This window comes from Anopheles merus, unplaced genomic scaffold, assembly GCF_017562075.2.
Source record: "Anopheles merus strain MAF unplaced genomic scaffold, AmerM5.1 LNR4000542, whole genome shotgun sequence".
Lineage (NCBI taxonomy): Eukaryota > Metazoa > Arthropoda > Insecta > Diptera > Culicidae > Anopheles > Anopheles merus.
This window is the reverse complement of record NW_024428122.1, coordinates 1-11,593: the sequence shown is the minus strand read 5'-3', so window position 1 is coordinate 11,593 and position 11,593 is coordinate 1. Positions and strand designations below refer to the sequence as shown.

At 40.6% G+C, this 11,593-nt stretch overlaps 1 protein-coding gene, 1 long non-coding RNA gene and 1 pseudogene across 2 annotated transcripts; 1 reads left to right on the top strand and 2 right to left on the bottom strand.

Annotated features, from left to right (window-relative positions):
* The first annotated feature begins 385 nt into the window (after positions 1-385).
* LOC121602627 lies at positions 386-1,761 on the top strand. The gene is made up of 2 exons (XM_041931384.1): positions 386-458; positions 835-1,761. The coding sequence occupies exons 1-2, from the start codon at positions 386-388 to the stop codon at positions 1,503-1,505; spliced, it is 744 nt and encodes a 247-aa protein (XP_041787318.1). The 3' UTR covers positions 1,506-1,761.
* Positions 1,762-2,300: 539 nt separating this feature from the next.
* LOC121602629 lies at positions 2,301-4,030 on the bottom strand. The gene is made up of 2 exons (XR_006006454.1): positions 3,401-4,030; positions 2,301-3,307 (listed from the first exon to the last, which is right to left on the bottom strand). It is a non-coding gene; the product is annotated as an uncharacterized LOC121602629 (long non-coding RNA).
* Positions 4,031-8,215: 4,185 nt separating this feature from the next.
* LOC121602625 lies at positions 8,216-11,590 on the bottom strand (annotated as a pseudogene).
* Between the last annotated feature and the right edge of the window lie 3 nt (positions 11,591-11,593).

Genomic DNA, 11,593 nt, shown 5'->3' with positions numbered 1-11,593 from the left:
ACATCGCACAGCGCCTGAATAATCAAGATGTCAGTCTGTTGCAAGCGGACCATCGGGGTCAGCATGTTCCTACATTCCGAGAGCCCAACTTGGTCATAATACTGTGGGGAAACCAACAGCAAACATTTAACAACTTCTACACCAGTCAGTGGATAGTGAACATACCGCCCGAATGTCCTACCATTGTCCTGTTTGAACATGATGAAACTGGGACTGATCAGCCAAGAAAATTGGAGAGTATTTCCAAACGAGATTGGTGTTCTACTTCATATTGATCGCAATCAACGAGGACGCCGTGTTCTGCTTTCGTTATCAACCGTTACGCATCACGAGTCACTCCGGCCTCCCCACGCTCGATCAACTGTTCTTCGATCGGCTACAGACAATGCAGTTCAAACTTTTAGTAGCCGGATACGTTAAGGACTTCTACACATCCATTTACTGTGAAAAGCTGCACGGTGAGGACACAATGCTGTTTCTTCTCTTTGCTGAAACACAACAACTTACATTTCATTTGCAACAGCTTCGATGCAACAGCAATGAATCTCTGGCCCAGGTGTATCGCGGTATAATCCGATACATTTGATGCTAAATCGATTTTATATGGCGCAATACAATAAATTTATTGTAAGTGGGGTAGCCATGGAACAGTTCGCTATTGCCACGCCGAAGGGACGCTTGCTTACTGTGTGGGAAATTATGCTCAAACCATTCCAGCAGTCTGCCTGGGGCATGATACTGGGCATCCTTGTAACCTACCAGATAATCCATCAGCTGAAGCCGACACTTTTCTCCAACAATCTGCTAGCTTTGGCACTCTTTGGGTTTGATAAGCGACAGCAAGTCCTTTCCAAAACATCGAGAAAATAACCGCTTGTGCATTGATCGTGCTATTTTTCCAACTCAAGTGTGCGTACGAGGCAAAGCTTGTATCGTACATCACCGAAGCGCCACGTGTCCCAGACGCCAAGTCAGTTGAAGACTTGCGCGAACGCAACATCACTGTGCATTACAAAAGCATTAACATTACATTATTGCATAAACTACACGGTATGGTCAAGTTCTACGATAAAGATAATTTTGCTTTCGATGGTATTACATTGGTGGAAAATCGTGCTGCTCTGAAGATGGAAAAGTTGTTTGCTGATAAAATGAAAGGGTACGGAATGCAATACACACTACTGGGCGAGAATGTGTACGAGGCTATTCCGTTTTATCTATTTGGCGCCAAGTCACTGCTGGCAAGGCGCTTTCAAAAATATCAACAACGCGTCTTCGAAGCCGGTATGCAGCAGCACTGGCGTCGGGAGTATTACAATTGCTTTCTCTGGTATATCAATAGCGGCAAGCATCAATATGATATTTACGATGGATCATCCGCTATCATTAGCTATAGGCATCTTAAGCCACTGATGCTGTTTTTCTTAGCTCAATGGGCAATTGAGATAATCGTTTTTGGGATCGAGGTATTGGTGGAAGCATTAAAGCGATCGCAGAACAATTAGCAAGGCGCATGACATGTTACACGTTGCATCGCCATTGTAGTAAACTTTACAAAATACAACTTCATGTACGATACAGCGTGTAAAACATTTATACATCTACAAATTGGAACGCTCTTCGAGAAGCTAAGCCACTGGGCGCCTTCGGTTACGTAATACGACCTATTTTGTTGTTTTCTGGAGCTCATCGTTGTGAACAGTTTACAAACATATTGTCAAATATAAGCTTTCCGATACCAATAAATCATTGCTCTTGCACCGTAAAGCATTTTTACCTGTTCTGTAGTCTACAGCAGTGCTCTCCAACCTTTTCAGGATCGCGGACCACTTGGCTTAGAAAATACATTTGCGCGCGGTCCACATCGATTGAGGGCATACATTTTGTAGACTTGGTTCGAAGTTTTTGATCAAAAATATGTTAAATCTTATTCTAGACGTGCCTATTCAAATTTAAGCTTAATTGTGGAAGAAAATGCACGATAGTTATAGTACTAAGCTTATCTTTTTCAAAAGTGAATTATTTCGCGGACCACAGGTTGGAGACCACTGGCCTGCAGGAATGTAAAACGGAATGACGTGAATCCTCCGAAGGAAATTGAGATGTTAAATATCATAGGATAGCCTACTTAAACCTGAATGGACCACCTTAATCACACCATCGATTAGCGTTCACTAACGATTATTAATATCCCGCCATAGCTCATGAGAACATTCCTAAGCTCGACAAGCCATTACCACCTATACTCATTATTTTCTTTCTCAGCGAATACACGACAAAGCACAAATCACAAATGACAATTTGATCTCTTTCTCCCATGCAGCGCATGAAATTTAATTTCCGCGTTTATTACATTCTACGTTCCTTGGCAGGTCGCCACTTAAAAACATTTCGCTAAGTTAACATCCATACATCCAAGTGGCATATGGATTACGATTTCGAACTACACGAACAAAGATCTTTTACGATTAAGCGGGTTTTTCTCGGTTACCCGATGTTTAAGTATCAGAGTGCGATTGCCAATGCATATCACATGTTAACATCCGAAATTTGAGTGGTTGTTTAATGTATCGCAAAACTTCCTACTACAACGGACGACCTCAATGATTTAGGCTTTGAATAATATCCGAAATTTTAGTGGTTGTTTGAGGGAATTAGAATAAAGAGGTGCCACTTTCGCCGCACAGCTTACATGATGGAGCTGACGCTGTATAGCCGCATCGCATCCACAATGGCACTGATGCTATAGTGACATACCTAATCCACAATGGCGTCAATGCAATTGCTGGTCACTATCCGCTAAGGGGCTGATGCTGTATCAGTGTACCTTATTCACAATGGTGTAAGGTTTTATACTAGATGTTACATCCGAAATTTAGGTGGTTGTTTAACAGATCTTTTCAGCCTGAACGCCTTTCCATGCGATCGGCCTGAAGAAAGAAGAGCTGCTGAGACTTAGTGCTGAAAAAGCCGAATAGTCGGTCTTTTACTGCATCTCTTTCGCTCTCCCGATTGCGATCCACTCCTAGGCGTAAATCGCGATGATTTATACCCACACACACACACACACACATTGACTTATGCGCATGTATGAATAAGAAGTGCCGTGGTGTTGGTGTATTCGTTAACCATGGTTTTCACACCGCGTACCAGCGCGTCTCCGCCGCCAGCTTCAAATACCGGGAACATGAGCCGCTTCAGCACGAACAGAGACGAGCCACGCGGTTGCAACGCACGTTGATGGGGAAGTATGCGACGCGATGGATCGTTTCCTTACGGTGGTCCATGCTGAACGTCAATGAGAACACTGATCAGAGAACAGAGACGATTAGAAAGATGAATATTAAATTTTATTCTTATTAAGAGAAGGAAGGTGAAAGTAGCGGTATTGAAAACTTACCATTTTCTAGTTTTTAAGTCTAACGGCCGCTGGTTCCGTGCTGGTGAAACCGGTCCCGACACACGCACTGATTTTCTAACCTTGCAGCAGGCCGACATGACGCCATCAACGGAAATAACGCCAACGCTTTGCCGCGCACGTTTTTCACCAGACGGCAGCCATTTTGTTGCAACAACCGTGCTCCGTTGACCGCATCCGAGGGCCAACTGAACTGCGATGCCGGTTTGCTACACGCCAGCCAAGCTACGCACAGCTGCCGCCACTGCAGCAGCAACGCCCTTCCAGTAACAACCGGGGGTGCTACCGGGAGACACACCCGGCGCCCGCGCGGCAATGCTCGCAGAACCTCACGCACGAAACGTCTGCTCCGCTTCACACACCAGTTAGAAATGGCCGACTTCCCACCATCGTATGCTCTTTTTTATATTGACAACGTCCAAAACGGTCACTGTGTTCGTGCAATGCACATCACACACACACCACAACACTGCGTATTATTAGCGGTCCAACACTGACGCCGACTATTTTCTGCACCTCATAACGTCACAATTGTTCGCCAAATATGTGAATGCATTAGAAATGAGCTTGAAAATCTCGAATAATATAAAGTTCACTTGATTTACCATCAATTTCGCACGAATCGAACGCTTAAAACAAGCAGAAAGATCACGCACACACATGCACGATAGTCGTTGGTCGATTTTTCTCATCAGCAAGCTTACGCACACACACGCATTCAGCCCATTTGGCAGATGGTCTCGAACAGGGTGGTTGTGAGAATTTTGAGCATCGTGACAGTTCTAATGTGGCCCAAAACTGACATGGGTACAAATTTAAATTTGTGCATTTGGGGTAATTTTCAGCTGGTTTCGTTTGGTAAATGAATTTAAAAAGCTTAAAATAGGAAATCTGAATCTCTCTTGTTGTACATTACAATTTAATACAAAAACTTCACGATGCATTTAAAATGATACACTTTTTAAATTCCATTCCCATACTTTACTACCGAATGTATGAAAGGTAATTTATCGCTTTCGCACGCGGGACATTTAGACTCCACCAAATCTAAAGGGATATTTTGGGACATAACGGAATCGGGCAGATAGGGCCATTTCAAAACGCCGGTTACGTTACACCACAGAATAGTTCGAATAAATGAAAAATCAACACATTAGCGGAAAATTGCTTTTTGCCATTAGCTTGTATATCTTTATTAACCATCATTTGGACACATTAATGTAAAATAAGAATATTTAAATTGCACACTTACCCAAACAGCATATGCGTCGTTGACGTCCATGGGGAATTGATTTCTCCAGTAGATGGCCACTTCGGGAATGCTAGCTACGTTCCCCCTTGTATTGCCGGTAAACCCTTTCTAAGTATGAATTTCAAAAATCTATTCGCAAGGGCGCAAATCATTTTAAATGTTCCAAACGAGCGCAACAGTGTACGTATCATCGTTTACGTATCGATGTTTAAACAGTGTATCTTATTATTATCGTGTTAGTGGTTAATTGTTTAAATAGAATCTATAATTCTACATCGCTTTTTGTATGGTAAAGCATCCTTTCAAATGCACGAGAGATGCATTATCACAGTCTTTGGTAATTTCAACATAAATTAGACAAAATTTACGGCTTGTTTGTTGTACAGCATATTTTCTTGATTTTTTTTACTACGCATGCGCGTTCCCCCAGCGGTGCAGCAATCAGGATTGCGTTTTTTCAGTCAGATAATATGGTATATAGAGGGGAATGTTTAGTCAAAATAAATAAACCTTTAAATGCACACATTGTGGTATTTGACTTGGTGCGATTTCTTTTAAATTTACACAGTTTTCCTTGCGGCAGTTAGACACATTCGACCATGTATAATCGCTATATGTAACGTACTCGTTTATGTATCATATTATCGTTGCTCATTAATTGTTTCTTTAACGAACTAAAATGTTTGTTTTTTCTAAATTTTAAATTACCAACGTCGAATTGTACCGCATTGGGGCCACGAAAATCATATGTTTAAAAAAATATAAAAAATATCTGTGCATTGGTATTATTATCAGTGTACCGTTCAGTTGTTGCCGATTGATCAGCAGTGGTGAGGAGGTTCTTCCCTTTTACGTATGTGTATAATCAAACTATGTATAAGTACTACAGGACGGCATATCATAAGTGATTGTGATTTGTAAATTAAGAAGCATTGAATAGAAAACATATTAAATACCAATAATTACCTTGTTTTCTCTGGCAGTTGACACAATGTGTGTAGACGTTTCTCATTTCGTAACTCTTTTCTCCAGATTGTTTTCAGTTGTTTTTAGATTCTGATTTGGTTCGTCATCTTGTTTTGTTTGTTTGTCAATCGGATATCAATCGGTTACATTCCCATTCTAATCCCCGTTATCACCTATGGCTTAAACCCATGGAAAGGCACATGTTTAGGGCAGATTTTAATTTTTTTTTTTTAGGAAAATTAAGGTTTCACATCCCATTCTAGTTCCAAGCCAGCAGATGACCACTGCTAGTGGTGGAGATTGCATATCACGCTCATATTAATCACAAGCATTCGTATTATCGCATCTTTAGTGAAATTCCTCAGTTTAATATTTCATTTAATATTTCAACCTTTGTGGCGTTTCAATTCTTCTATTTTCATCGTTATATTATGACGGTTTAAACAAAAGAAATTCCAACATTCAACAATGAAAGAAACCGATTGGTTCTACCATGGCAAATGATTACGATGCATAAACATAATCTATTAGTAGCGCGTTGTATTACATCGCGTTCATTTCCTTTCTTATGCTTGGATTTGTTTTAAGAAACATTAATAAATTGATTCAATTTTAATAATTACGACGGCGCAGCACACTGCAAATGCGCTGAGCTGATTTGAGATATTCTGTTTTGTATAACATTTTGGAATGGGAAGACATGTTTTAACCATTATCTTTACAGTATATTTACTGAATTAATTCAATATCACTTTCTATCGTAAAGCTTTGAACGTTGGAATTTAATGGTACGATTTTTCTACTCAAGAATTACTGCTATAAGATTAGCAATACGAACGAATATTTAAAAAAAGTCATATTTAAAGTTTGCCTGTTGCTTGTCTATAGACATTATGCAGCATAATAGGTAGAGAGAAAACCTTTTTGTAGGGCGTTTGCAGGTACCCGGTAGAGCGATTTTTACAACAGCCAGGTAGCTTTTGTCTTTCAAGGGAATTACTTTTCGGTGAAGGTTCTATAGATAAGAGGATGCAATGAAATCATTTCGAAACATAACTTTGCTTAGCCGTTGCTTGCTTTTGGTACCGACCGAAATGTAGAGAATAGAGCTGTTTGTTACCCCGATTCCGTGCACAGGTAAGTAAGTGGCCATTTCCTTACAGGTAAACTCTCTTCGATACCTGTACGTACTCGTTGATATGTATATGTTCCACAACACATAACCATGTGTACCCTGTCCCTTCCTCTTCTTTCAGTGCTTTTAGCAATTGCTATTGTAGATTTTTGTACGACTTAGGGCATAAAAACGTGCTTTTCTTCCTCTGCCTTTGCCATCAAAATAGGACGTTACACACGAAAATGATGAGAATAATAAAATATTTCGTTTAAGAGATCCCGGTGTCTACGAAAGGTTTGTGTAGTAAGTAAAATAATGAAACGCGCCCTCTAAAGCATACTGTACGGTTTGTGTTACCAAATTTATTTATGGTTAGCTTTATCGGTTGGTTGTGTGTAGTTGGTTTCATGTTTCCATTTATTTTCGTTTCTGCTGCTCCACCGTAAGAAAGTACACTCTGCACAAACTGATCCCTTTAATTGCTTGGACATCCTTCACGTTTTGCGTTAAATGACTGAGCGGAAAGGGGGCGACTACATTCCAAGTGAAAGTCAAATTATGTATAGAAAACGCAGTTCAGTAACTGACTCACCTTACCTAACTACTACCACTGCCAATACTTTGCTTTCAAAAATGCTTAAACCCTTTCCGATGTGTAATTTGCCCTTCGCACTCGTACTCGGATACACATTGGATGTAAGTTGCCTGCCAAAATTCTTGCTTAACACGCACCTCGCCTTCTCGCTGTAATTTCTAGTCTATATTGTTATTATTATTATTCCTTTAGCTTACATTCTAAGTGCTAGCCGAAAAAAGTATGTTTGAATGCCTTGCCTGCTGAGCCCTGCATTTTTATGACTATAACACAATATATTTCAGTGGAAGATAACGAAAGATAAAGGGAATACATAATTGTCTCTCGAAGGCGTCAGAAAAAAAACTCAAAGCATTTACAAGTCAGTTGAGTATATAAAAAGCTAAGTTACTAACTGTTTTGAGAAAATTCGCTTTAAAACAAAATCACACTATTAAATGGGTTTTATTAGTATCGTCTATTGGTTCTAAGAGTCTGTGTGCTTAGTCATACTTTTACAAAACAAAAAAAGGAAACCTTAAAGAGAACTCTTGCATGATGATCTTTTGTAATAAATAAAAGGGATTTAAAACCAATCCAATTATTACAAATTCAATCCTGTGTTTGCGTTTGTGTCTTGCAGTTTTCCAATATTCTGCGCATGCTCTGAGCTAACTACCTAATTTTAGTCGCTTTTGCATGAAGACGCATATCGAACTCCTGCTGTCTGTCCACTTGTGGGGCACTCCTTTGCTAGATTATTTAAACCTATCGAGCGTGTCGTCGCCCTATGTGTATGTGGAATACATTTAAACTTAAAACAAAACTTCTGTTCATCAAACGTGATAGATACCTAACTTTCTTTCTGTGTATCTCTTTCTGTCTGTTCCCACTATGTCATTAATAATTCTGCGCAACAGTTCACGAACTGTGCTTACGTACTAATTGCTCACACTATCTGCTTTAAACTGATAAGAGACTGCTACTACTCGGCTGTTATGATTCTTGTTTTTAAACTACTAATATGCTAAAACGAGCATCCCATGCCAGCTGGCAGAATAATACGCCTACCACCGCTTTGCTTACTATTTTTGCTGATGCTGGCTTTTTTTCCACGGCATTAGCTGATTCCGTTTAGGTAGTTCTGTACACAACTTGTAAATGATCGATCGCTGAGGGTCGGTAGTGACAATCTTTTTCGTTTTTCTCTATTAATTTTTGGTCTTCTGAATAGATGAGTTCGTTATCATGTTGAGTAATGGTGCACAGGGGGGGACCTTTACACCAGGCTACACACCACACAATCGGGAGATGCGTTTTGCATAGAACTCTTTACTGTTTGCTTATCATCCTATCTTCTTTGACGCGTGATTGCCGAGAAAGGATTCATTCTCTTGAAGACGTGTATTGATCCTGCACACCCCAGGCGCGCGCGCACACACTTCAGTTGACTATTTAGTTTTTGTTTCCCCACTGCACAGCATGGCCTTTGAGTGTGAGTGTGTGTGAGTTTTATCTTTGAAAGCTGTTTTGCGCCATTATTGTTCGCGTTAAGAGTAGCGGCAGCTGCAGTTTGATGTGTACTCTTCTCTGTACTCTGTCGCGCACACACTCGCACACCCCTCTTATTCATCATACCATCATCCCTATGCCTTTTTTTAGGCATGCGCTCGCGGTATCGTTTTTGTTTTTGATTAGCCGGTTATTAAGCTGTTTAATAGTAACCGCTGTGTGCGTATTGATCAGTTTTGGCGTAGCCCTGCGAATACGCTTGCGCGTCTAGTTGGAAGAATGAAATATTGATAATGATGGTCGGTTGGGTTCGAATAGGTTGAAGAAAGGCCAGGGAGGTTTTGTGAAGGAAAGGAAATTGAGGCAGAAAATGGTAAGGGAGAAAATTGAATCATTTTTCATTAGCTGTTTGCATGTATCAATGGATAGTAAAGAAATATATATCTCTTTGTTTTGCGAAGGTTAAATAATGATCAATCCAAGTTTCTACTTTGGTTTGTGTGATTGTTTTCCGTTCTTTAACGGAAGCATTCAATCAGCGTAGTTCATGTTTCAAAATGATAAATAATCCCGCAAATATTTAGACCACCTCCATTATATCATCTCGTCCCTGTACGTGGCTAACAAACTTAAAACAAACGTAAAACCTCTTCATCCCCACGATCGCAGTTGAGTTTTTCTTTTGCTGTTGATTTAATTGTCATTCTTCGTAGTCGTATTTTGATTCTTGATTCTTCGCGTATTTTCATTTGGCAGAATTTGCTTAATATGTTTTAAAGTTTGTCTCTCTTCATGGCGGTTAATGGCGGTTAATACATAACACTGCATAATGACGCTCTATTTATATATATTTTGATCAACCGGCTCGCTAGTCACGAAAATACTGTTAATATAGCGTTTTACTTCATCAAATGTACAAAATATGTTCTTCGATTAATGTGTGATAGAGTTGAATATGTTTCATTTCCTCCAGTTGCGTCCTTCACATCGTGTTTTTGAATAGCTTATCGCGTTATTTTTCGTACTGTTTTGCATTGTTGGCATATGTATGCCCAGTTTATTTCTTCATAGTTTCTCGTCTTAAGTCGTACTTGTTTTTTAAAACAAAAAAAAATACTCCATACGTATTGCCAGTTTTTTTTTTCGGCATAATTTCTTTTTCTGCAAGCTCAACTACGACCGTTTTTCCCCGCGAATTCTTCAAGAATGAAATTAATGATGAAATAATAACATTAAAATGTAAATTATTCCCAAGCCTAAGTTGCTACGAATGATAATTCGGTTGGTAATCGATTATTTTTGCAAAAAAAAACGAACTTAATTCTCATTGCATTCCTACCATTCCGCATCGATAGTGCGAATGCGGTATTTAGTTCACTATTTCGTGCTGCTAATCGTCACGTAACGTCTACTTTTCATCACAATTGCAAGATTCTCCTAGCATTGATACCATTGCATTGGTTCGTTGCAACAAATAATATAGAATGATTGTCTTTACTTTATTTCTAGCATTTGTACTTTGTTACTTGATCGAGCTCGATCGACATCACTGTTATACGGACCTTTAATTTACTTTCACTGTTTGCAGTGTCGTAAAACTTACGATACAATGGTTTATAGAGCCGGCTCTGCTATGTGTTTTTTTTGTATCGTACAATGTACTCTTGTTGTAAGAAATAATAATATAAACCACTAATCGCTAAGTGGTATCGAATTCTCACTGTTCTTAGTTTAACAATCCTAAAAGATCATTCTACTTTCCCGATTAGATAGACACTATTGCCAGTTAGAGCGTTGGCACGCTCGCAGTAAGTGTCTACAGACTTCGGTCACCATGGTAACGTTACCACCATGGTTCAAGGAAATGCAGAGTATTTAAATGCAAGGAAAGGAGGAAAAGATTGATGCATCTACGAAGGGAGCATGAGTTTTGTCGTACTTACCGTAGCCACTGTAGGCAGTGGAGCGATCGTCGTACTGCTGGCTGGCGTATGTGTCTGTCGAAACAGCACTATAGTCCGCGGTGGTGCCGTACGTTTGGCTGTAATCCTGCGTGTAGCCAGACTGATAGCGTGTATCGTATGTGGCCGTATTGCTGTTAACAGTGGAACAAATAGAAGGCACAAATAAGTTATTCAAAAAGGGGTTTAAACTAACGAATAATCTGTTATGAACTTGAACGAGAAGCAGATGGTCCACACGCTTGAACAATAACAATCAGTGGACAAGAACAGTAAGTAGAAGTTCATCTGACTGAAAAAGCGACAAATTTAACATCTATCTACTTCAGTAGTTTATGTACCTATAATCATAGTGTGTGGTATCGTACTCCGTGCCAGTGCTGGGATACCCGTACTAGCCATCGTCGTGTTGCCGTACGAGCTTTGGCTTGTCTGTATCCGTTGCTGGCGTAGCCGGCTTGCGGTGCGGCCGTGTTTCCATATCCGCCAGTGTTGGCCGCAGGTGTGTGCGTGTACTGATGTTCCATTTGTGGAGCATGCGCGTTCGGATCGCTATAGCCACCGTGGTTGGCCATTGCTGGGGTGGAGCACTGTACGACGGAACCGGAGCCGCTGCACCGTGATGCGGTGGCATAGCCTTTCGGTGGCAGTGCGCGTGTTGGCGGGCCAGCATCGTACCGTCCACGCTTCGGTCCCGGTGGGCCTCCCACTCCAGGGATACCCCGCGCTTGTTGATCGGCGGTACGGCGGACGGGTTCGCTGGCTGCCGTGAGTCGAACTGGCGTGGTGGCGT

Coding starts and splice junctions, on each gene's coding strand:
- LOC121602627 (XM_041931384.1), top strand. CDS start 386: ATGCAGTTCAAACTTTTAGTAGCCGGATACGTTAAGGACTTCTACACA. Junction 459..834: donor TTACTGTGAAAAGCTGCACG/GTGAGGACACAA, acceptor GGGTTTGATAAG/CGACAGCAAGTCCTTTCCAA.